At 36.9% G+C, this 27625-nt stretch overlaps 1 protein-coding gene across 2 annotated transcripts in view; it reads left to right on the top strand.

Annotated features, from left to right (window-relative positions):
- The window catches only part of TTLL7 (tubulin tyrosine ligase like 7), a 144775-nt gene extending 139235 nt beyond the window's left edge, over positions 1-5540 (top strand). For both annotated transcript variants that reach the window (XM_030326057.1, XM_030326056.1), the window contains exon 21: positions 756-5540. In XM_030326057.1, the coding sequence (XP_030181917.1) occupies positions 756-876 (121 nt within the window). In that variant the 3' untranslated portion in view covers positions 877-5540. The remainder of the gene's footprint in view (positions 1-755) is intronic.
- The last annotated feature ends 22085 nt before the right edge of the window (positions 5541-27625 follow it).

Genomic DNA, 27625 nt, shown 5'->3' with positions numbered 1-27625 from the left:
ATTGTAAGTATGCATACATTTAAATACAGAAATATTAATGATTTGATTTCAGGATGCTGCCCCAAGCCCCCATGGAGATATTATATCATATATAGTATATACACTATATTGTTCTAAAATCTGGATAATTCACGTATTTTCAAATACGTTTGGCTGCAAGGATTGCATGTAACCTGTAATCATGATTGTTTTTGGTGTTCTGTTACCATAAGAACTATGTGGTCCAGGAATATAAATTTTATAGTTATGAATTTTAATCTTTAATTTTTCTCTTAGATTACCTTAGTCCTAATATATTGATGAAATGTTTTTAAATTATAACTAGTGGTTCCAACATCCTTGAAACAAACAATTATTACTAATGTGGCTAGCCAAATTCTCATATCACATACTTTTAAGAAATATTTGACTAGTTTCACACATTATTTATAGAGATTAACAATGAATTCCAAATTAACATGAGCCCTGCAAATAGTTTCCTAGCATGTGAGTATAATGGCCCTATATGGGATGTCTTAGGACACTGAGATCGTCATATATTGCATCTATAGGCAGCTCTTTAGGTAAGGCTTTTATGAGCACCTTCCCACCTCCCCACCTCAGTCTGGGAGAGGGCATTTTTTATGTTGAATGCATTGTTGTTATAGTATTGTTTTTCATGTAGGATATATAAAGTATTAACCAAGAACACTTTAGTGAGACATGTTCATATTAACTTGTTTGTGAAAGTATAACTTTTTAACTGTCATTTATAGGTATTTATTACCAGGAAGTACACAATTCTTCATGAGAACACCAACCTACACCTTGAAATACAGTTCACCTGGAATGACTCGCTCCAATGTTTTGTTTACGTCCCGATATGGCCATTTGTGAAACAGAAAGGAAGATCACCATGGATTATGCATAATAGCAATTCATTTTTTCCCTCCAGTTTAAACATGCAAAGAAAGTGACCATTAAGTGCTGTTTTATGTATATATGACATATATGTGTGAAAATATATACACATGTGCACTCAAATAATACATATATATTTATTATAATATATGAAAGAAGAGTTAGCAGAAAACTGGATATAAGACTTAACCTTTCTGGAAATGTAATAAACCATGCTAAAATTGTTTACACAAATATGTGAATGTCTAGAATTTGCTAGGTTTATAATTAATACGTTCCTACTAGAAATGTTATTTTTGCTGCAGAATATATAAAACAGAATTGATCTTGAAGATCCCATTTCAGTGTTAAATTATTTTCTAGACAACACATCTTTTGACTTGAAAAAGCATTAATAGTATAATACCTTATTAATTCTCTTATATATAGTAGCCATTTAAAATGAAAAACAAAGCTAGAAGCCTGGTGTTGCTTGATGATAGGATTAAATATAAGACGGGTTTATCATTACTACAGCACACTGCAAACTACTATAAAAATCCCAACCTAAAATTCCCAACATTTTTATTTCTCCATATGAAAATTTAGCTACTTGTGATGATGTACATTTTCAGTAAGGATCTAGTAAGATCATATAATGATCTAAAATGGAAGACAATCCAGTGGGTTAAAGTAAACAAAACATAAACTAGCTTTCATTTTTTATGTTTCATTGGGAGTCACATAAAGGAACAGAAAATGATGGTAATAACAAAATCTTTCCATCTGATTTTTGTATCTCATATCACTCACTTTTATTTGGAAAGTATATCTCCAATGGGTACATATGGTTAAATACAATTTCTTCTGTTCTTCAGAAGTAGAAGAGTTGACATTTCAAACTCATTTTGGAGTTATAGGGTAATGTGTCACACTTACAAGTCTCTCAATGTTGAGACCAACTAACATTGCAAAGTCTAATAAAGAGTTTCACATTGTACCATAGAAAATAATCTAAATTATTGCAAATGGAAGATTTGGATTACTAAATATTATTAGTCATGGATGTACCCTTAAGAATTTTCAAAAATCAAAATAGAGTATGAAGTTTTCTTCATGTGTAAAGTTATTCTGCATGAATTTCTTAGCAGTTTACTTCCTTTTCTTGCTTACAGTTTCAAAAACGATGGGTGAGCATTCAGTTTTCCATAAAAATATCAACACAGCAGTATCATTGACATGGAAGTCCTTAGAAATTGTGATATTCATCTTTTAGAAGTTTGTTTAAACTTCTCCCAACGGTCTTATTTTCTCACAGATGCTAATTATTGGCAAAATGTAGGAAAGTTTTACCTTTTACTATCCTAGAAACTGTTTTCAGTAAATCAAGAAATGGCCCCAAAGCAGGAGAACTTAAGAGAGGCAAACTGTCCGGTTTTAATTTACAAATTGGATAATTAGCAACCTGAAGTTGTAAGTTAGATACATTTTGCTTTTAGAGCCATATTCTGAGGCTGTGATAGGCTAAAATAGGTTTTTCCTTAAATTATCGCTACTTGATTCTTTATGACTACCTAACATCCATATTCCAATAGATACTTTTCCTTGCTAGATGCATCCCAAAGAAGAATTTGTTATTATCTTTGTGGAAAAAGAGGATGAGGATGTCAGGATAAAGGAAGTTACATTTTAACTCTGAGTATTTGTGACTCCACTTTGTGAATTACTAAATTTATTGCAGATTTCTTAGAATTAATAATGTAAAAATTGGGATATTACAAAATCATTTTAAGAGTGATCAGCAAGTGGGTCTTTTCATGAAGTATTTTTTTAAATCATCTTTCTTTTAAATTCATGATTTCTCCATGAATGAGACATAATTTCAAGTGTCTGGTATATGATATCAACCCAGTTTGTTGGTCACTCACTTGCATTAATTTAAATCAAAATGGTTATTTCTTATGCTAGAGTGGGTGCTTTGGAACTTCTGTCCTTAGTGATAGAAGACTAAAATTTTTATTTAAAACAAAAAAGAAGAATGTTTAACATGGGGATGAACCCTCTCCCCCTAGAAAACACATACACACACACACACACACACACACACACAATTTAAAAACCAAAAGTAAGTTAAAATGTGTGAAACTACCCAATGAACAAATTTCACTTCTCTAGCTACTTAGAGCTGGCTTTTTTTGAACACCAGAATTTTATTGCTCACATTTGCATATTTATACTGATCTAGTTTGATGTGATAAAGTTGTGAATAAAAGCCATGTGCTCATTATTTATATATGCTACCTGGTATGCTGTGGACTATGGTTGCTATAGTGCTTATTCCCTAATGAGAAACTAAGAAGAGAAGATACACTAGTAAACCATGAAAGTCTCTAGCGGCCACGGAAATGTTTTAGAGGTATAAAATATTCCTTAGTTTTTATTATAAATTTTTTATTCATAGGGTTAAAACATATTAATATAAGTGATAGTACGGGTCTGATTCTCTCTCTCTCTCTCTTTTCCAGGAGAGAAAATAACTTTATTTGAAAAACTCCAGAAGTTATTGAATATTCACAGGAGTTTTTAATAGGGAATTTGGGTTACTTAAGTTGAAAGTATATTTTCATTCTGTTAGAGAAAACATATCTCTACTCATTCTGTTAATCTAAGATCAGAATGCTTTCCAGAACCGTATATGATTGCAATGATTTCCAGAATTATATAAAAAGCAATCTTTATTTTAAATCATCATCTATGAATATGGTATGAGATTACAGATTTGTTTTCACTTTAATTATCAAGCATTGTAATTAATTAGCATTTGCTTTATGTAATCCAACTATTGTGATTCATATTTTTATTTATTTTTATTAGCAACAAATTTTATTTTACTAGCATTTCATTTACCTTGTGTGTATGAAAATGAAGCTATAACAGGATCAAATATGGAAATAACCTCTGCCAGATGCAAAGACTTATACATATTTTTTCCATATGTCTAAATTAGGTCTAACTACACAAAAATTGCCTACTAATTTCTCCTCCCTAAAACTAAAATGAGCCAAACTCAGACAGAAACAAACAAAAAAACACTCAATTTTCTTTTCATGTAGTATTTACAAACAACTAGATGATAGTGGCTTGTAGACATCAAGGATTTCATTCTAATTCTCTTTTTAATTTGGAAAGCATATGATTATAGAATTTCAAGTTGGAAGTTATCTAACTTGAAATTTCACATTGTAATATAAATTAATCCAAGTGCTTTTGTCTTTAGCATGTCAAAGCCATTATGTAAAATTCTTTTTAAATCTAAACATACACATTATTTGACCTTTTCAGTGTAACAAAAATTGATAGTTGCATAAACTCTATTATTTCTAGGTTTCTATAAAGCACTGATTCATTTTTAAAAGGGTATTCTTTAAAAATAATAGCAAATACCTCGAGAAGAGTGACAGAAAATACCTTCCTTTTCTTTTCTGTAATGCTAATTTACATTTCAAATCTTAGCTTACCTAGTTTTAAGGGCTAAGCAATAAAAAGTGTAACTTCAAATAGTTGTGTTGCTGTGACTTAATTTTTGAAAATTGGCTTTGCTCTTTAAATTGAGAAGTTTATGTTTTCAAGTTCTGAATTAGTTATCTAAATATTTTGGGTTAATAGTACTTACAAATAAATTAAAAAAGTGGAAATATATTCATGATGAAAATTTTATTTCTTACACTATTTTTATTTCTTCCTTTTTTCTTTGCTTCTCCTCATCTTCTTCACTTTAAGCTCCTTTTGAAGTTTTGACCTTTGCGTGGAGAAGGTCAAGAAAAGATATCTGCTGCCTTTTAAATATTGGTTTTCCTTGTATTTTATGGTGGTGTATTTTTGCCTCGGCAACAGTAAAACTTAGATAAAATGTGTTTAGATCAAGTTCTATTCATCTGCTATTTTTAAGAACCAAGTTTCTATGCCTAGAAAGCATGGATTGTCTAGACCATTTGAACCAAGATGTATGGATACAAAGAATAACCTTGCAACCAAAAAGTAGTATATTAAAACTTATTGCACTCTTTGAGATTGTTGCCCTTTTTTGGTGATTTTTCGCCATGTCATAAATGGGTGTATGGTATATTGAAGGAAAATGATTCGGGTAACACATTTTGTATTAACTGGGCTATATTATCTAAGAAGGGCTACATAAAACTTTTATTTTATCCATCCCTACTAACTTGAAAACTGTTGGTAAAATCATTATTCAACAGACTAATATTTTTTAAATAAGTAAGAAGGCTTTACAAAAGTAATCAGATAATGCTCTTATTTCTCTTTCAAAGGCTAACAATGGCATTTCTTGGTCCTGAACTGGTTGGTTCATCCAATTAATACTGTACACGCTACAATATCGAATATTAATAGATTTGCTGAAGATTCTGGGTTTCAAGAATAGCTTGAAAGCAATACATTTTGCTACCATGAATCATGACTCAAATTATCCCCCCATGTGCTTTACTACCTGTGTATGAATGCAAATGTTGTTACAGAAAATATGCTTGAAATGTCAACACAATGTGCAATTACTATTGCATTGTCATGCTTCAGCATGTGATATCTGTATGGTGAAGTTATTTCAATTACTATAATAAAAAATGTTTAACATAAGAAAGCTACAACATGTCATCAAATGGTTATTTCTGTTTTACACATACACACCGTGTTTTTAGTAGTGGAGGAGACTGGTCAATTAAGCTTTCAGGTGATGAAATATATTTTCACAGTAATTTTCTTCTGCTGTGTAGACAGCAATAGCACTATGGGGATAACTTTACCTTCTATTAAAGTCAGGTAGAGTAAACAAAATTGGTGTCAGTTCTTTTCCTAGTTAGCTGAAAGGCAAACCTTTCTAAAATTTAGAAATGATATTTTCATATGTCTCTAGTATCATTCCTTATAACAAAGTATTACTAATCTGAATAGAATTATATTAGCATCTTAGTTATGAAGTTTATTTTTCTTAAGACTTTATCATTTTGTCACCGTTAAAACATCATACTAAGCCTCAGTAAGAAGCATATCCTAGTCTCATCGCCATTCATACCATTGTTCTTTAAGGTGATTATACAGAAAGAAGTTTAGAATATTTTTCCTTTAAAGAAAGGAAGCACTTCGGTTAAAAATCCTGTCACGTGATAGGAACTTGAATGCATGAATGCCTTCGTTTTTGGAATTGACGATAACATGGTATAAATATTGACTTAAAAATGGTTTTAAAAATTTTAAATTATTTTTATAATGTTAAAGTATTCCATGAATGCCTTAAAAGTTAATTTTTTGACTTTTTTTTTCAGTGACAGGTAAAGATGAGGCTAGTGTGGGTAGTTTGGTATCTCCTTATTTTATCAAATAATTTGTAAGATATATGTATAAATTCAATTAAATGACTAGACATCTTTTTAAATTATAAAATAAATCCTGAAATAATTTCAAGTGTAGAAAACTTCATACAGTGCCGTAAAACTAAAATAACACAGCTATTTTGCAGAGAGGAAGATAATAGATCTTTAAATTAATTTGGAGAGCGTTATCCCTTCATGATTATTCATGTATGTATAGAATATGGTGACAACAATGCCTATCATCATGATCCTGTAGGTTTGTAAAACATTGGGTGTAAAATTTGGGTTGTGTTTCTCTACTTTCAGGACCTGAGTCCTTAGTATCTTAAGATATGTTGAGAGTTTTCAGCAAGAGATTAGAACGTACATCAGTTTCTGAACTAATTTTACTATGGTACCTTTCATTGAAATTCATTTCCCAGGACTAATCTTCTGTTGACCAAACTTTGGAAAACAAAAAACTAAACCATTCATTTATTAATAAAGTAATCAAGGTATTTACTTAATCATTTATCAAATATGCACTGGTGGTATAATTATGAACACTGATAAATCTAGTGCAGGAATTTACTTGAACCTGTCAGTTGAGAAAGAATTGGTCATTTCCGGAGGAATCTTTGAAGCAGGGATTCAACAGGGATGGCTTGATCCAAGAATGATGGTCACAGGTAAATTACCTTAATGGTAAACCTGAGCTGTATTAGACATTTGCAACACAATTGTGATATGCAAAGTGATATAAAATGCTTAAGAATGTAGTCAGAATGAGGTCCGAGCTTTTAGAAAAAGATATTAATGATTTCTTGGGTCTAACATGATAAAAGTTTGTCTCTAATGAGGTTCTCTTGTCACCCATCAGCAGATAAGAGCTTTGTATGTAACACACAGTCTATCTAGAAGCACTTGCCATTTGAAAGCATCATCTTATGCAAACAAAAAAGGCCTCTTGGTTTACAACAAATTTCCCTCAAAGCTGGAATTGATTAAAAGTTTGTTGGATTATTTATGAGAGGCAAGATTTATTGAACCAAATTTTCCCCATATCTAGGTTTTCTTTAAGCAGTATGTTAGACACTTTGGAAGCCTTAAGAATTTTCATCACATTCAGTTCTGTTTGGTCCCATGTGAAATATTGCCAAATTAATCTCCCTCCTAAAAATGTAGTAAATCTATGACTATTCCGTGTGTCTACAGAGTTGTATATTGAGTGGTACTAAGACTGATCTAAACTGAACTGTCTTACGTAGTTATCAAAAATGTTGAAATTTTGACGTAGAAAGTAGTGTCTTGACTGTTGTAAGGAAATGATGCCATTTTCATATCTTTACAGCAAGCGGGTCTTCAGTATTTGATATAGTAATAAAAACATACAGTAAGAAAAAGCAAATTCCAAATCTTGTCCTAAGAACAGGTGCAAGTAGACATAAACCTTTTAAGTACTAAATTGACACTGTTATGACAAAAACTTGCAAGGATGATTCAAAGCGATATAAATTTAGCCAAGCTCTGTTATATTATAGACAGACTGTTGCTAGCATTAGAATAAAAACTTTAAAAAGGTCAAGGAACATAATAAAATTCATTTTCAAGCCTGCAGTATTCTGTTAGGAGTAAAAATATATCTACATGTGTGTAATATATTTGATTTAGGGGAAAATGTATAGCACAGCATATGTGAAAAATCTAGAATATATAAACCTTAATACAATCTAAGAAAATACCATTTCAGCATATAACTTCATTTTCATTAAAATGATGAAAATGTGAAGTCAGAAAATCATTTAGTCCTTAGGCTAAAAATAGGTAGATCATCAAAACCTAATATCATTTTAGCTCAAATTGGTATTTATTCAGTAAATGTTCTACATTTTTTTGATTCTTCCCAAACTGAAGCAATAGACTTGTCATAAAACATTTAGTACAAATAAAGGATAAGTAGATTCCTCAGAAATTAGCTTGATTTTATATTTTAGCCTCAGGTTTCTCAGCCAAAGATTACTTATAATTTGCTTTGGAATTTGTTTTTTCTGACCATGTCTACGTTTCTCCATTTCATCTCATTCCGTTCCACGTTTCCCATGTGATGCATTGCCATGGTGCCCTCACTTGAAGAATGGTAATCATTGCCTACTTTGGTTGTTTTAACTAAAACATTGAATTCTTATCATACATGTATGGGAAGAGTAAAGGCAGATCCCACTTCTGCATTATTATTTGTACTTTGGATTAATATTTTTTTTTAGCAATTTGGCTTACAGTCCTAGTGTCCTATTTCTCTGGATAGCAGATAAATGGTCACCACTTCTCTGTAAAGTTCGGTGGCTTCTTGGAACCTCTTGAGACTATATGCCCTGGAAAAACCATGAGAGGCCACTTCTAGACCTTGCTTCGCCCTGCATTTGCTAAAAATTTCCACAGCAGTTTGCAGATCTGACCTAGGTGCGTAATTATTAAATGGGGGTTACAGATTTCTGAAAGACTCCATAGCACCATAACACCTTGCCAAGTAATCCCAGGGCTTTGGGAAAATGAAATTAAACACCTTACAAAGACTGGAGTCTTTACTGTCTTCCGTAGTTTATTATTTCTCATCTACCTTTTAAATTTACTTTTCCTACATAATAGAAAACACACTGAATAGGAAGCAGATGACATAAGTTTCAACCTTGGTTTTGCTGTGAACTTCCTGGGTGGGAGAGAGTTCATTTCCTAAAAATAATAGCAACTTTGTCTACACGAGAGTCTTGTTGTGAGGAAAATAGGAAGCACTAGTGTCGGTAGCAAACTATTGTAAATTCCTCATTGTATATAAAAAAATGTCTCACTGATGATCTGAAGACTCTATGATTCTAAATCCGGAGGGCTATCATTGGGCTTCAGGTTCTCCAAGAATGGGACTAAGGAAACTTGTTACTGGGTGGTAATCCTCTTCATTCATTCAGTAAAAACCTTTTGCGGACCCACTAAATTCACTTTCAAAATCACAAAGTAAGGTATTTACACAGCGAAGAATTTTAGACAAAACAAAACCAAAACCTTTAGATTTTGTTATTCCCAATTAAGTAAGATGCTGAGTAAAAGAGTGACCTCAGACGCCAGACGACCTGGGTTTCAATGATTCTGGGCCTCAGTTTCTTCATGGTAGAGTAGGGCTTTCTCTGCAGTTTTGTGGGGAATTATTGGAATGTTCTATGTAGAGTTCTGAGCCTGGCACTGACCTCCCAATAAATGTTTGTTGTTATTTTTATTTCCACATGAAACACAATTCTGTTGATATATTTTAGGACTGGGGGCTCCTAAAGCCAATCTGGCATCTGGGGCATCCTTCAGGGTCTCCCACTGCACATTTTCCAGCCTTGCTCTCTGCTTTGTTCTTTCTTTTATAGTATGCCAGTTTCAGACAAGGGGCAGTGTAGTTGTTCATTTCCCAAAAGGTTTCTCTAACCATTGAGATCTCTGAGTAAATACTGAATTGAAGGGCGAATTGACCAATCGGTAAAGAATTAGTCATATTTGTTCTTAGGAAATGGTAGTTATAATCATTATAGAATTACCACACACATGCCTCTTCTGAAACAAGAAGGTGTAGAGAAAAATCAATAAATGAAAGATTTTTATTGGCTATTCCTGGTTTTGTTCAACAGGGCCTGATGAGCACCACAAACAAAACTAGGCCTCCTATCTGCCAAACACCACTGAACTGTGCTCTGAGATAAAAAGAACTCATATTCTTGGTGGGGAGATACATAATCACTATTAGATAATACTAATGAAGACATGTAGTACAATGGAGATACGAGAGGGTATGTGGGAGTACAGCAGAAGTAATGAGTATGCTGTGTGGGAGAACTGGTGTCAGTGTCACAAGGGAGCAATTGAGTTGGGTTGAGTTGGGTTGGCCTTGATATGTGAGCAGGATTTCAACATACAGAGCCAAAAAAAAAAAAAAAAAAAGAAGGACTCCAGACACAGGGGGATGTCAGAGGTGAGACGGCCTGACTGACTGAGGCAACAGAGAAGCTTAGTGTGATGTTGGGGTGTTGATGGAAGAAGAGAGGTAGGTTGGGGCCAAATCACGAAAGCCTTAGATGCCACTCTTCAGAGTTTGTGTTTTACCTTTTATGCAATGGAATCAATGGACATTTTTTATATCAAGTAATGAGGAGATGGGATCTGCATGTTATGGTGTTGCCTGTGTTGGCCTTGTGGAGAGGGAGGAACACAGGCCTTGGAGGCAGGGGAGTAGGACACTGTGACTGCAGGGCCCTGTTAGGACAAGGGACTAAACTTCAGTGGGGTGGAGATGATCCAGATTTAAGAGGGGTTTCTGAGGAATAATGCCTCAGACTTTTTGATCTATTTTGTGTGAGGAATGAAGGAGAACAATCAAGGAATTGTCTAAACATGTTTTCGTTGTTGTGAAAAAAAAAATCTTATTTGGTCTAAAAAATGATTGTGTGTTTAATATGCAGGCTAAAGGTTGTTTCCTTCAAGGCTGCTTACCTTGGCTATGGCATTTAATTTCATTTTGACAAACACGTATTGAGTATCAGCTCTGTGTCAGGGACCATGCTAAATACCAGAGAAACAAATTATTATTAATAAGATAACGCCCTCACTTTCCATGAGCTCAAATTCTAGTACAGGAAAAAGTCACCTAAACAAATAATTACAACAAAAGGTAATTATTTGTAAGGAATTGCCTAAAATGTTCTATTGCTGTTAGCACGGAACACCTCTAGGTAACGTGAGGACCTAGCTCTGGTTCCCACATGGAATGGCCCTTACAGCAGCAGGGGTAATGAGTAATGCAGAAAGCAGAATTGATGTTTAATGCTGTAGACTCTCAGGAGGCGAAAGCAGCTCAAGATAAACTTTCTCTTCAGAAAGGACTCTGGACACTCTACAATTTTATCTTTAATCCAAATGATGAGAAGTATGCACTGTGGTAGCTAAGAGGCAGGATTCAGGAAGTGAACTGCCAGCATTTGAATCTCAGCCCCGTCACTTCCTACCAGTATGCTCTTTAGTAAGTTCCTTAATACCCTCTTTCTCATTTTCCTAATCTGTAAAATGGGGATAATAATGATAGTAGAAATAGGGTGGTTATGAAGATTGATGTGTGCATTTCTGAAGACATCAGTGAGATGAAGTCTTATGTTCATTTTTTATGATAGGGAACCTTCAGAATAACTATACCAGAAGTCAGGTTTTTATTTTATTAAATAAATACCTTAGTGAATTGGTGCAGTTTTTAAAAAGTTATCTTTATTGTATGGTTTCACAATAGATTCTGATTATATGTTGTATTTAAAACTGATTCTCATATATCTTCAACTTAATGATTTGTAACATTGAAAATTGCACTCCCATTGATTGTTCTCCGCAGTGATAGTTCTTTCTTTCTATGTTACTGACACGATGATCTTCCTGTCCTTCTGTCAATAATATTAGAAACAATCTTACATCACTAGATATATTTCCATTCCGAGGGCTTAATGATAAAGAGACAAGTCTTGCTGCTTTAACGATTATATTTTCTCTAACATCTTTTTTGTCTCTAAAATACACTTTTGTTACTGGTTTTCATCATGAAGAAATACATGGAAAGATTAATTTAAAAGGCACTATATCTGCCCTCGATGCCTGGTACTATTTATCAATTGCTCAGCTGTGCTGTCACTGTTAGTGACATTGTTGGAACCATTTAACTGAACCATCCCTCAATTAGTATCTTGCCATTATTTATATGTAATCATTAATTAATTAATATTATATTATTTTCAATAAAATAGTCACCTTGAGGTATAACATCTTCAAGTGGGTCCAAAGGGAAGGCAAAACTGGCCTAATAATCAATCAAACCTTCCCTTGAGAATCCTCCCCACACAGTGAACTGGACCTAATGTAAACACGAGCTGCTGGACCGTGCATGAAGAGTTCATTTCAGTGCCTTTGACGTACGTGAGCTGCAGAACACTGTGATACTTTAGAAGCTGCGTTTTCTTGTCTTGTACAAAGGATGCTCTGCTGTGAAGTTTAAACAGCGAAACAGTGGTTTCCTGAGTTTATTTCTTTAAATGTACGAGTAAGTCTTTTAAGGGAAAGGAAGACTGAGGAATCTTGAGTCTTGCCTCCCAAAGGTGAGTGTACCCCAAGGAGCACACAAAAAGGGCTTGGCTTATGGAACATCATTTTCAAGTCTTTGTCAAACAAACTTTGGCTTACATTGTATATGCCTTAATTTATGCCATTGAACATCCTCTTTATTCAGTCTCGTATTAAAAATAACAAAAGTGTGCAGAACACTCATATTAGTTGAGTGTGGTATTTTGAGAAATTAAAAATTCCCAAAGTTTACCCAGCTCTATTTGACTGCTGTAGGGAACTGGTTAAAAATATGATTGGTGGGGCACTTAGGTGGCTCAGTCTTTTAAGCATCTGACTCCTCATTTAGGCTGGTCAAGATCTCACAGTTCATGGGATAGAGGCCCGCCCACTTGGGGCTTGGCTTCCACAGAGTGGGATACTCTCTCTCCCTCTCTCTCTGCCCCTCCCCTGCTCTTGTGTGTTCTCTCTCTCTCTCTCTCTCTCTCTCAAAATAAATAAACTTGAAAAAACATATGATGGAAGTGCGTCTCTGAAAAGAATCTTGTTTTGGAGGGGAGAACATGAAGAAATAGTCACGGTGAATAGTTTCTATTCTGACAACAAAATGCCATAAATTGTTGGATTTATAAGTGGTTTAAAGAGAGGGGGAAAGATGCCCTTTTGTTTCAGATACTACACTAAATTTGGTAGTATCTTCACTTATACAATGGTTAACATGTAATGATTTCTTCTGAGAGATCCTTTTTCAGTCTTCTCATTCATTGCAATGCAGAAAAGTTGCTAATTATGTATCAATTATCATTGATCAAAGGGAAAGGTTTTTTGTTTTTTGTTTTTTTGGCATGCTTTTTCACATTTTGGCATTTCTAGTAGTATGCTGGTAACTGTTTGATTACAAGCTCCCCCAAACACACACACACACACACACACACACACACACACAGAAACAAAACCCTATTTTATAGTGTTTGCCAATTTCTGCAGTTTAAACACTCCCGCCATGACAGATTTCAACTATCAAAGCTATGTCACTAAACATGCAATTCGGAAGTTGTGAACACAGTTAGCTCTTGCAAGCTGGTACCAATCGGCTCCACTAAATCACTGGTTCTGATATGAAAATTGGTGATCACCCAAGTTTTTTTTCTTTTCTGTTTTTTAAACATTTGTACCTTCTGCTACTACTTATGTCTCTCCACTAAATTTTCTTTTCAAATGGATTTATGGTTTGTTACTGCAAACATGTTAAATCGGTAGAGCACTTACAAGACTGCAATTATATTTACCTTCTTCCAGTCAATTAGGTTTCAGTGCTGAGTTTCTTTCATAGTTAGTATCCTCCTATCCATTCCCTTTGCTACTTTTGTTTATTATGAAATGAAATTTCCTGTGAGTCCATAAATGAAAACGTTTGAGTGTGTGCTCTAACTGGCTTTTAATTCATGTCAATTTAGAAACTCAGAATTATTTAAAGCGGTTCTAACTGTTCTAAGGTTAGCAATTAGCACTTTAATTTGTGCAAATGGCACTGAAAATGCTGTATCAAAACAAGACTGTTCCCCTTAACAAGAAAACCTTTAAGAAAGTTTAAAAAATCAGCGGCACTCAATTTGAACAGTACTACTTTTTCACCAAGAGAGAGCAACATAAGCACACTTTACAAAAATACATTTCCACGGCCATAAGTGGTGGCATCGTGTCCATGCTTTATTTAGGAACCTATTACTTTACCTGCCTCTGAACTTGACAGACCAAGTGCAGTGATTAGTTAGGAGTATGGCAGTTGATGATGCATTCTGTAAAGGATCATATTTTTATCTCCAGGTATTTTCTATGCACAACATGTTTCTTCTTTATGATTTCACTTATCCATGTTTATGAGTTTCTGAATATCGGCATTGTTTTTCCTGTCAGAAGTGGTTTTCGACAGGATCTATTCTCTCCAACGGGTATAATGAAGTTAAGTAAAACTGGAAGAGTTTTAGATTGTGTAAGTGGTGGATTTTTAATTTTTATATTGTTTCAACATGATCAAGCTGCGTCATATCTAACTTTAAGAGAACTGGTATGTCTGGAGATTTTCTTTAGGAAAATGTTAGTACTATTAAGTGTACTTGCAACTCTGAATAAAAAAAACAAAAGCGTGAAGATTTCACCAATAAAGTGTGTACTTTCAAATCATTAATTGTGATTAACTTTAAAATTTTTGCTAGATTCTGTGGCTTAAAGTTTTACCTTAAGTATTTTAAGGACACTATTTCCTCTCAAGGTTTTCATACTTCAGTAAAACACAGTGTCTTTAGATTGCTATAACTAAATATCTAACTTATATTGCTTCCATATAACAGCAGGAGTACCTGCAAAACATATCAGTTAAAACTCGATAAGGCCAAATCTTAAAAATGCCAGTGACAAACGATTTATTATACTTATTACATTCATGTTTTATGGATCTTTAGATACTTGTCAACCTCTGGGGGGTCATTTACCAGGGTGAGGGCAGAAAAAGAAAAAAAAAACAAGGTCATGGCTACAAATAAATGTATTAATTCTGTGCTTTTCAGAAAGTTATTTTCATGTGATTTTAAATTCAGAAAATTTTTAAAAATTAAAATACATCTGAGGCATTTATTTTTAAGAGGTTTATTTTTAGAAGTCTTTATAGAAAGAAGCTTGTGGATTTAAAAAATTCCATGTAAATATTTGCCTGGTTTCTGTAGCTTGCTCTCAGGAATATTGACGGGCATAAGTTAGGAATATTAATGCCACAAGGAGGCGTTGCCTTGTGTCTTTGTACCCTTGAGGTCTGATGCTGCTCTTGTCCTTTCAATATTTAGTTTTGAAAAAACGGTAATTATATCTAAGACCCTGGGTCTAATTCTATACTTGACATAGTTACCTCAGAATATAATGAATTTTATGTATTCAATGAGCCACCTACTTTTTTTTTAAAGCATCCCTGGATCCTTTTCAAGATCCCTAGAGCCCTAGATTAAAGCATCCTGATATATCAAATATATATAGTCAGTGAATACATGTATATATCAATATACATATATATTTGATAACCAAAATAACTGTAAGTGACAAAGTCATAATTTTATAATTATAATTTAGGAATTGTTCTAGACATTAAAAAAAATTCACTTCAAAAAAAATTTCACTTCACCGTTCCTTTACACAGAATGCTCCCCTAAAGAATTTAATGATAGATTTCATCTAAAGAACAATTCATCTAATAGATTAGATGAATGAAATCTTGACTTACAGACTTGAAAAAAGGCTCAATCAATCAAGCCATCAAACAGGTATATACTGATCACATACTACGTTCCCGGCAGTCTTGTAAGAACGAGACATCCCAGTGGTAAAATATCTCTGCCAATGAAAGAACATTCCATTGAAAGGTCCTGGAATGGTACAAGATGGTGTGTTGAAGGAACAGAGAAAGGCCAGTGGCTGGCCTGTAATGAGTCAAGGAGGGTGGTACAGATGAAGATGGAGAGGAAGGGGCTATTCACACAGGGCCATCTAGGCCATGGTGTGGACTCTGATTTTAAGTTCAGTGGGAAGCCATTGGAAGTTTTAAGCAGAGGAGTGATACGCTGCTATGCCTTTTAAGAAAGATAATTCAGGGGCACCTGGGTGGCTCAGTCGGTTAAGCGGCCATCTTCAGCTCAGGTCACGATCTCGCGGTCCGTGAGTTCGAGCCCCGCGTCGGGCTCTGGGCTGATGGCTCAGAGCCTGGAGCCTGCTTCTGATTCTGTGCCTCCCTCTCTCTCTGCCCCTCCCCCGTTCATGCTCTGTCTCTCTCTGTCTCAAAAATAAATAAACGTTAAAAAAAAAAAGAACGATAATTCACACTCCTATATGGAAAATAGATTGTAGTGTGACAAGAGTGAATAGAAGAAGGTCAGTTGAAAGGCTACTAACGTTGATGAACTAAGAAGTGATGGTAGTTTTGATTAGGGTGGGAAAGAGGTGAAGAAAACTGGAACATTTTGGAATATATTTGGAACATAGAGCAGAGGAAACCCGCTCATGTTGGGAGTTAGTAAAGGCAAAGAAACAGGATGTTTTAAGATTTAAAAAAATTTTTTTATTTATTTTTGAGAGAGGAGAGAGAGAGAGCACAACGGGGGGACGGGCAGAGAGAGAGAGGGAGACACACAATCTGAAGCAGGATCCAGGCTCGGAGCTGTCAGCACACAGCCTGATGCGGGGCTTGAACTCACTGTGAAATCATGACCTGAGCTGAAATTGGACGCTTAACCAACGGAGCCATCTAGATGCCCCTGGATGTTTTTAGATTTTTTTTTTTTTTTTAATTTGAACATCTGAGTGTATGATGGTGCCATTTATTGATGTGAGGAGGAACAGTTCTGTGAGGGCTAGGGAATATAGAATTCAGTCTGGGACATGTTAAATGTGATACGCAAAGTGGAAGTATGGATAAGATGGTTGAATATAAAAACAGCTACTATTATCATCTCCGTTTTCAGGGAGAAGTGAGGTATAGGAAGGTTAAGCAGTTAGCTCAAGGTCTCCAGCTTAGCTTTTAGTCAGTGGAGCTGGGATCAGAACCCAGGAAGCCTGGCTGACCCAGAGTCTACACTTTCAGTCACTCCTCTGTCATTTTGGCACACAGGGTTGGAGAGACTTAAAACGCTGGTGTTGGAATGGGCTCACTTGGGAAAAGAAGTTAGGAGAGTAGAAAGACAGACCACCGTGCCTGTGTACTCTTCCATATGAGGTGGCCAAGGAGATAAGAAGGGAGACTGAAAAAGAGCAGCCACTGGAGTCTGAGGAAAACCAGGAATATAATGGGCCACAGGAGCCCAGAGGAGGGATTATTTCAAGGAGATGAGAAAGCTCCATCGATGTGGAGGAAGGTGAGGAGAGAAGTGGAATGGTCAACAAACATGGGGCTGTTTGTGACCATCACAAGAACAGTTTCAACTGAGCGATGGGGAAGGGAGCCTGTTGAAATTAGGTGGAACATACTCTGGGAAACACAGGCACAGGCACAGCCTTGAGAAGGCATCTCATGTTGCCATAGGTGTGTAATGTGGACAGCGAATTGCATTCCGTTCTAAGGCAATAGTATGGAGAGCATGGACTCTGGAGCCAGATAGACCTGGGTATTAATTCTCTGCCATCTTAAGCCTTTTACATAACCTCTCTGAGCCTCTTTTTTTAATCCATAACGTTTGTTTCATGCAATTCTTGGAAGAAGCTGTTGTTTACTTCCTTGCTTTTCCTTTTGTAAAATGCTTATTCCCTTTACCTGAAACCTGTTGAGATCTCTACCTGCCTCTAACACCCTCCTGAATAACTGCTTCAGTCCTTTATGTTATGGCTGATAGGTCTTTCTAAAGTTGCATGAAAAAAAATTTTTTTTTGCGATTATTCACATACTTTTCCTCCTATTAAATTGTGTGCTCATTAATTAAAACGAGGTTCCTCTCTTTGCATTTTGTATCTCTAAACACCCATCAGATTGTGTGCACGGAGTATGCACTCCTCAGGCTGTGTGAGTTCAGCCGGAAGTCAGCGCCGCCCAGGGTGGGGAGAAGGAGAGAGCAGCGAAGGGAGCTCACAGGGCTGGAGGTAGCCGTGCGAGCGCACAAATCCACTTTCAGTTTAAACTCCAAACGCAGACAGGGGACAAAAGAGCCTTAAAACTTCTCATCACACGATCCAGAGAGAAGGCAGCTCTCAGAACAAAGGATGGAAGGTCCCCACAGAGCGAATTAAGACTTGTGTGCGGCCTCAGAGAAACGGGGAGCTGCCTCAATCCACAGCCGGAGTTCACGAGCAGATTGGAGGTAAAATTTCCAGGAGAAACGAGTTATGGTATATCCACTCAGTGGTTTGAGCTAAAGCTAAGACTTAATAATAAAGAGTACCCAGGGGCGCCTGGGTGACTCAGTCATTTGAACTTTGGACTTCGGTTCAGGTCAAAGGTCAAGGTCAAGATCTAGCATTTGTGCGATCAAGCCTCCCCCCCTCCCCCCCTTCAAGGCTTTGTGTTCACAGAGCAGAACCTGCTTTGGATTTTCTGTCTCCCTCTCTCTGCCCCTCCCCCTCTCAGGCGCAAGCGCGAGCGCGCCCATCCGCGCTCACGAGCGCGCTCTCTCTCTCTCTCTCTCTCTCTCTCTCTCTCTCTCAAAAATAAATACAAACATTTAAAAAAATAGAAGAAAAAAGTTCCCAAAATAAGAATGAATGAAGTGAATAACCCGATTTTAGAATATTGGGGTTTCATAAACTAGGGTGTGACAAATATACTTGTAAAACTTGATTTCATTTTGTACCGGAGAGTTAATTATACAGGGGCATGAAGTAGATAAAATGGTGATTGAGCCAGGTTTGTTCATATGCTATTTTCCAGGTATTACAGAATTTTTCTTTTTGTTCGTAATCCATCCATTTCCTGATTTCTTTTTAAGGGTATTTCTTACTGCTCTCAAATTGAATCGCTTTATCCTGGCTCACATATTATGAAGATAAAAGAAATCGGGTCAAGCCTAATGAAACTCATAGACTAGGACTTTTCCTATCAGACAATAAGTAGAAATGAGAAATGAATGTAATCATCCCTCTATTATTTATGGGTTTTTATTATTATCATTGTATTTCATACGGGCCAGTTGGGGATAAAATCTAAGCATATGCATATGTACATACACACACATACACACATACACACACAAAAACCTCAAATCTGTAAGTTCAGAAGATAGGGAGTGTATTTTTCTGTCAAGTTCTACTGACATGTAGAGGGTGAAAATCATATAAAGGCTACATAAATAATAAAGAAAAGTTAAGTATAAAAATTGAAATTTAAGATCACAAAAATGTAACAAGTCTAAAAAATAAGATGCACTTTCACTTAACTCATTCAGGAAGAGAGAATAAATACGAAGAAGTCTGAGGTGGAGAGGGAGAGAATCAGAAAAAGAAATAGGCCTCAGACATCATATGGAAGAGACAAAGAGAGGGAGAATAAGATTTCTCCTCAAACAAAATGATGTAAGTATGAATGCAAAGTTTCACATGCATGCTCTCTTTATTTGGATAAATTGCATAGAAAAAAGAAGAGAACGCCATATAAATACACCAAATAAAAGAGATTATGAACTTCCTAAAGGCAAGGCTTGTTTCCCATTTATCTTTGTGTTCTCAGCTTCTATCACACCAAAATAGGGTTTTGTAAATGTTTGTTAAATTGTTGAAAAAACAGAAAGCAATGTAATTGAGTACCATCTTATCTTATAGCCTACAAAGCACCTTGCAACTACAGGCATGAATAGATTGTATAAACTGTAGTGACTTCTCCAGGGACTATAAGAAATTAACTGAATGTTGAAGGTTTTCCACCTATGCTTCAGCCTGTTAATATGGAAAGCATTGGAAGATAGGGGTTCTGACTTGGAATTGTTGAGGTCAGCATTGATAGGTTCTGAAATGGTCAGTACAAATTCATTTCAAAAGACCTTATGGAAAATTTCTCTGAGACTGAATGTCATACATGCTTGTGAACATCCAGAGAAATGTGGAATGCGCTATCAGTGTTTTCTAGGACCTGGTAAATTTTAGGTATTTAATTTTGAACATGGAGTATTACCAAATTCAGTATATAGTGTGTCTAAATGCCTGTGTGGGCTTGACTTCAGAATTCCTCGTAGCCATACCACTTCTACATATTTTCCTTCTTCTTGGTTTTCTTTTGATAAGGCAAGAAACATATTTGACATAGCTTCTAGAAAAGAATTGAAGTATTCTTGTTACACTGTTCTTAATATATGAAACCAAGGGAGAAATTGGCTTGAAGCCTGGATCCCCAGGAAAGCCCATTTGCCCACTTGTTCAGCTGATGAAAGGGGTTGTAATAGCTGATGTGAATAACTTGTAGTACGTGAGTATCTTGCCTTATTCTGCTTTTTCTAAATTGGCAGGTTTTATTTTTGTTGTTGTTATGCTTTTCTACTAGGTAAACTGTGATTTATTGTTTTAAGGTGTGTTTAGACCTAATCCTAAGAGAAACAATATACAGCTTTGGAGTTTTGGCATGGGATGCTGCTAGGGGCATTGGGTGAAAGTAATCGCTCAACAGAATCCATATGAAGAAGTTGAGGGCTGGTGGCATCTCCTTTTACTGGGATACTATCACTTGAAGACTCTGGGACACTGTGTTGGGACTTTCAAGCGTCCTGAGCTGCTGAAGGGTCAGGGGGAGGGGGTGGATTAGACACAAAGGATGATTCAGTGTGGGGCTGAACATATAGGCAAGATCACCAGGTGATAAATAGACTGCAGTGCATAGTAAGTTCCCAGATGGTAATGGAAAGACCTGCTGATGGAATTTCTCAGCATAAGTGATGTGCAGTGGTCCATTGGATGCTCTTAGAATAGACATAGGCAATAACACGCTTCTCTATGCCTCTCTGATGCTGGTAAAATATGGCTTTAGATCTGGAAAAGGCTGGGCAGTTTCTGGGTGCACTGTGTTTTTCCTCCAGGCTCAGGCCCCCATCCTGGGCCTCACTGGTGTCTCCTGCTGGTCACATTCTCCTCTTCCGGCCCTCTGCATCTTTATCTCCTCTGGAGTGCTGTAACCAGGCTCTCTTTTGGTCTTTCTAATTAGTGTTTATGGCATAACTTTTATGTCCTGAGCTTCTTCAGTGCTTTGCCTTTTTATTCCTTGCCCAATTCCCCAAACCATGCTTTCTGAGTTAAAAAAAAGTATATAGTTCCTTTTTTGCAAAATAGCCTGGTTCTTGCAAGGAAAAACTTTAGCCTTCACACTTTTGTCTCTGCTGTCGGTTTCACAAATGTACTTTAAAATTTAAAAACTGAGCATCAACTGCTTCTTTTCTCTTTTCATTCCTGTTACAATGAGGCTGATCTCCCAGAGACAAAGAAGGCTATTCATTATTGAGTGATGGGTTCACCAGGATTTTGTGGGGCTTATGCAGCCACCTGTGCAGGGAGAGGGGACAGCATTCAGGGAAGCCTCTGCTCCCATTCATCTGGTGTCATACAAATATGTATTTTCTGTAGTGCAAGGCACAGAGTACCAGGCTCTGGCTGCTTTGAGGGGACTTGTGTGTGTGTGTGGGTGGTAAAAAGTTAGGGGAAGAGGGCCCACATTAGTGCGGTAGGGGCTTGTAGAAGCCACAAATGGACTCTGAAAGAAAGATAATGTGAACATCCAGATGGTATATAAATAGTCAGGAATAGTCAACACAGAGCTATAATCAGCACCACCTAGGTGAAAATGTTTTGTCCCTTTCTCTAGACATTCCTTGTTTTGCTCCAACTCTAGCAAAGCCACAAATAGGTAGGTGACGGAGACGAAAAGAGACCATGCCCAGCTTCTCCTTTACAGGAGCCTGGCGTCAGGTTGGGCCTGAGTCTGTTGGCGGAGGGGAGCAGCTTTGAATGAGATGTGAGATTAAAGTCTTAAATTTAACAGAGCCTTCTACTACCTTGAAGTGAGCCATAATTACCATCACGAGGCCAATTTTTGTTGTTGTTGCTGAAAATGACCAAAAAGCTCTGGAACTGCCTGTGATGTCATTAAGGTATGGGAAAGGGGAATCTGACATATTGAAAGGCAGTGGTAGGAGGAAAATACAGCTGCTTCCTGTTTGTACTCATTACGTTCAGCCCTTTTCAATAAACTGGTTACACATCTATTGATTCTTATGTAGTTCTACAGTGACTAATAGCAACCCACACTGCATCTCAATAGCACGAGAGCTAAAAGACAGAGAATCATAGGCAGAGCATGGAAAGGTTCTAATTTCCCAGCCTATGGAGACGGATGGATGAGCTGGTCCATGTGTCTGTGCGTCTGGGCCTGGAACCCAGAACTCTCTTTCTCCTCCTCCTCAAGTCCCAGGCCGCATTTGTCAACATTTTCCTTTTAACCTCTTTCTCATCCCATGTTTTCTGATTTGCTTTGACAAGATCATCTTCACCATCACCTAAGCTTGACTTCGCCTTTGACGCTCCTCTTTGCTTTACCACTTATGTTTAACAGGCACCCAACCTACCTGGTAGCCCTCCCTTACCTGTGGTTTTGCGTTTTCTGGTTTCAGTTACCCAAGGTTTTGAAGCAGATGATCCTCTTTCTGAAGAATCACCTGAAGGTCAATAGTACCCAACCACTACGTCACTATAATGCTTATGTCATTCACCGCACTTCTCATCACATAAGCATTTTATCTTCTCACATCATCACAAGAAGGGTGAGTACGTGTAATACGATGTTTTGAGAGACAGAGACCACATTCACATAACTTTTATTACAGTATATTGTTATAATTGTTCTATTTTATTTGTTTTTGCTGTTAATCTCTTACTGTGCATAATTTGAGAGTTTAACTTTATCATAGATTTGTATATGTAGGAGAAAACACAGTATATATATTGGTACTATCTGTCGTTTCATGTATCCTCCATGGATACGGGAGGACTAACTACAAATCTATCTCAGCAACAGCCCTCCAAACACATCTCCCTGCAAAAATGATTCTCACTGAGCCATTTATTAATTTATTTACAAATGTTGGTGGGCTCAGTGCAAGTGATAAAGCTCACAGCTGCACAACGCTTGCTTCTTGTTTTCTGGGCGCTCGTGGTTTAGATGGGTTTAGATGGATTTAGATGGGTTTAGATGGGTTGGATGCCATTCTAATGCAGTGTAATTGAGTGTGCTTGTGGAGATATGGTCAAAGTTTTATGAAGTCTGGTGAAGTGAATAGCTAGCTGCTTAGGATGGAGACGGTTTGTCAAGGGGGACGTTTGAATCGGTCCTTTAAGACGAAAATACAGGCCCACCTGGGTGGCTCAGTCAGTTAAGAGGTTGACTCTTGATTTCAGCTCAGGTCATGATCTCACGGTCTGTGAGACTGAGCGTTGCATTGGGCTCTGCGCTGACAGTGCAGAGCCTGCTTGGGATTCTCTCTCTCTGTCTTTCTCTGACCCTCCCCTGTTTGTTCTCTCTCTCTCTCAAAATAAATAAACAACAACAAAAAAAGAATAAGATATGAAGAAGTGAAAGCAAGGGTGGGGGTAAGTGAGCCAGCAAGAAGGTACCAAGTAGAGGGAGGCCACTAATAAAGGCAGAGAGTCGATGAGGACTGCAAGTAGTTCCCTGCACCGGGAGGTGGGGGCAAGGTGGGAAATGACAAGAGATGAGGCTAAAAAGAGACATTTTAATATTTTAGATGATTTCTTTAGAATAAATTCCAGAATCAAAATGCTAAATGTTGTTGGGATTTTTTCTGGAAAGGAAGGGGAGCACAGAGCGTGCCAACAGAGGCTGAATGAGCTTTAGTGACATTGGGAGTGTGTGTGTTATGCACACACATTTGTGCTGAAGCAGATAAAGCAGGAAAGGTAGGCTGGACCAGCTTTTGACTAACCTAGTGTGCCACATCCTCTTTAAAAGGCAGTGTGGAGGGGTGCCTGGGTGGCTCAGTCGGTTGAGCGTCTGACTTTGGCTCAGGTTACGATCTTGCGGTTGACAGACTTCGAGCCCTGTGTCAGGCTCTGCGCTGACAGCTCAGAGCCTGGAGTTTGCTTCGGATTCTGTGTCTCCCTCTTTCTCTGCCCCTCCCCCACTCGTGCTCTGTCTCTCTCTGTCTCAAAAATAAATAAACATTAAAAAAATTTTTAAAAGGCAGTGTGGAGCCCTACATAGTTTTGAAGTAGGCTGGTGAGGAGCATACATACGTTTTAAAAACATGATTCTAGCATTAATGAGGAGTGAGGCAGCATGCTATTATACTCCAGGTGACAGGTAACCAGGGTCTGAAGTAGTACTGTGGGTGTGGGTAGGAATTAAGGAGACAATTGAATGATGCAATCGAAAGCAGCCAAGGCTTCACCTAGCTATTGGCTGAGTTTCCAAATGGCCTGTGGGTGATTAAACCAAACTTTGGAACCATAGCACTAATTGGTCTGGCTTTGCCTCCTCTTCTGTTTTCTTTTACATGTAGCTATGATCCAGCGTAATCATTTAGGCTGTAGTAGTAACTATGAATTACAGCCAACTACCATTAGTACTCTCCTACAAGTATCTTTTTTGCCCCTATACATGTGCCACTACCTTCTCCTGGAATGATCTGTCTCCTCCTTTTCCACTTGTTCAATTCCTTACACATCCTTGGAGTACCAACCACCTCAACTGAAATCGGTCATGTAAAGCTTTCCCGTATCTCTCCTCCTTCCTCACATGACCCTGCCCTGCCTCCCCCAGTGGATGAGATGGTAATCCTGTCCAGCGCTGGACTTTTCCTCAAACTCCAGAATAATTTACCTATAATTTACTTATGGGACCATTGCCTTCTACCTTGTAATAAAGTTATAATGGATATATCTTATCTCTTCTATCAGGCTGTAGACTCCTTAGGAAAGGAATTATGTCTGGCATATAGTAGGTCCTCAGCAGGTAATAAATAAGCAAATATCAGTATTCTTTATCAACTCATGATTAAAGAATGGTATGAGTTTTTTTCCTTGTTACTGGGGGAGGTACAACAACTTTAAAAGATGTAAAATGTAGTCTTTTAATGAAGTCTTCAAGTTTGATCAGTACATTTGTATAATTGTGCACAATTGAGGAATATATCTTCTGACTTTAAGGTCTAAATATATCAATGCTATTCATGCCTTTATTTTAAGTGGGGATTAATTCTCTTTCAGGGGAAAACTATAATCCTTTCATGTTACAATTCACAAAAATGAGTCCCATAATTCTGTTCTAAATAGGAGGGAAAATCTCAGAAAAATAAATGTTATCAGGTAACTGCATCCATGTTATTGTGATGTGTTAGAGCTCTCCAGGGAGCGCATATTGGATAGCTTTGCTATTTTCCAGCAAGCATCTTTATTTTTTCCCCTGTATACTAAGTTGCTTGCTTAGAGTTTACTAGAATGCTAAATTATTTCTAGCAAATTATAAGCAACATGGATGAATGGACATGTAGTATTTCATTTTTGCCTCATTATGCTTTAGATTTGGGATCTCCAGTTTTGTAAATGATAACTACGATATATCACTCCATCTTTACACGTGCTTATGCTTGAATGCATCCTGCTTCTCCTCCCATATGGAACGGTGTCAATCATGAGATACAACTGTTAAGATACGTCTTGTGTCTACAGAAAATAACCCATAAGTATTTGTTATGGAATAATGTATAACATTGCAGGAAAACACGAGAGAATTAATATTGGCCTTAAAAAAAGCAAACAAACCCCCAAAAACCTCTGGCGTAGTTTTAGGTGGAAGGATGTAGTAGGTTATTCCCTTTTCTCAAGGATCCAGGCTCCCCTCATTGCTCCTCCTATTCCCTGGGTGACTGAGATGTTTGCCATCATCATCTGGTACCTCAGTTTCTTCTCTGTAAATAAGACTTAGAGTTGACAGCATTTTGGAAGAAACAACAAATAAAAATGCCTTGAAAGAGCTTTGCGAGTCTACAGTACTCTAAATGCTTAATGATAATAATATACAGTAGGGCATCTTCCCTTGAAAACAGCAGGAGTGTTTCCTTACATAATGACCTGACAGATGGGTTATGGTGTCTAATCCCCTTAAACCCCCAAAGCTCTTTGATAGTGGATGTTGTAAAAGGCCAGATTAGAGCACATGCTGCTCTTTTATTGAGCCCTTTCTTTCAGTATCTATGCCATATTCAATTGCTTCCTTCTCTAAGTACGTTATGTGTTAACCTACTACCTGCAGGAACAATTAGGAGCAAAAATAGAGACTAAAGGACAGTGCACTCCAGTAGGAAAAATTAGTTAATGCTTGTTGTCCCCAATATTAAAAATCCACTTTGGCCTTTACATGTGGCTTTTATCGAAGGTTCCTGCCCTCCTAATTCCTGACTATTAATCTCAAGCTGTGGGTATTTGTTGATGTTGAGCACAGGCTGTGTGTGTGTGTGTGTGTGTGTGTGTGTGTGTGTGTGTGAGAGAGAGAGAGAGAGAGAGAGAGAGAGTTTTGTGTGTGTTGAGAATGGAGTATTGATATTAATTCTAAACCAGTGAGGCTTGCAGAAATCACAGGCAGTTAAGAATATGTTCAGCATTTATGGAAGAGCTGGAGCTTTAATCTGTTCAAAATGAGCAAAGGATGATTAGCACTTGTTCTCCTGTAACCTTAATTCTGCTCTTGAACCTGATTTGGACCGAGAAGTTCTTTTACATTTCCCCTTATTGCTGTGCTTGTCTTTTGAGAAAAGCTATTGGAGTTATCAGTTTCTAAAACCTTTGTCACAATTCCTTGACCCAAATCCATCATCTTTCATTAGTTAACAAACTTTGCTTTCTTTGCATGCTGGGAGAAGGATATGTTGTTATAAAATCACCCATGGTGTGTAATCTGTGTAATCAAAAAAAAAAAAAAGAAAGAAAAAGGAACAGCAATGATGTTTGTTTGACAACTGAATATAACTGCAGTAAACATTTTAAGTGCACTACAGTGAACATTTTAGGTGAACTATCTTAACTTGGGATGTTTAAAGAAACCAGGATGGTTGCTCAAAGGCCTCCGCTCATACGCTGGATCCTCCCATCTCTCACCTTCTCAAACATATCACTTCTGCATTTGTGTCCGCTTCCCCTACATCTTCATATGCTTCCTCTTTTCCAAAACATGGCACAAATATTCCAGAATATCACCCAACTTTATAAAAGCAGCCTTATCTTGATTCCACCTTTCCTTCATGCTCCATCTTTCTGAATCTCTTTAGAGCAGAACCTCCCCAAAGAGTTCTCCCTATTTGTCATCTCTACTGTCTCTTTTCCTATTCTCTTTCTACTTCTCTCTCCTTTTCTAAATCTCTCTGTCTCTTATTGAGATGAATCTGAATCATCCCCAACTCCTTAGGCAGTCAGTCAGTGTTCTGATTTTTCATGGCCAGATTTGTTCTCCCTGCTTCTGGATTTTGTATAAATGGAATAATAAAGTGTGTGTTTAGCTGTTTTTTGCCCAACATAATGCTTTTGAGATTCATCCAATTGCTGCTTATACCAATAATCCATTCTTTTAGTTATTGTTCAATAGTAACCCATTGTATGGATATACCATCGTTGTATCATTTTGTTTGTTTCTACTGTGTCCTTTTGTTGATGGATATTTGTGTGGTTTCTATTTTCTTGCCTATTATGAATAAGGCAACTATGAACATTCTTGTACAAATATTTTTGTTGACATGTTTTTA

The sequence above is a fragment of the Lynx canadensis genome, chromosome C1, assembly GCF_007474595.2.
Source record: "Lynx canadensis isolate LIC74 chromosome C1, mLynCan4.pri.v2, whole genome shotgun sequence".
Taxonomy (NCBI): domain Eukaryota; kingdom Metazoa; phylum Chordata; class Mammalia; order Carnivora; family Felidae; genus Lynx; species Lynx canadensis.
Note: the sequence above shows the minus strand (reverse complement) of the source record. Positions and strands in the feature narration are given on the sequence as shown.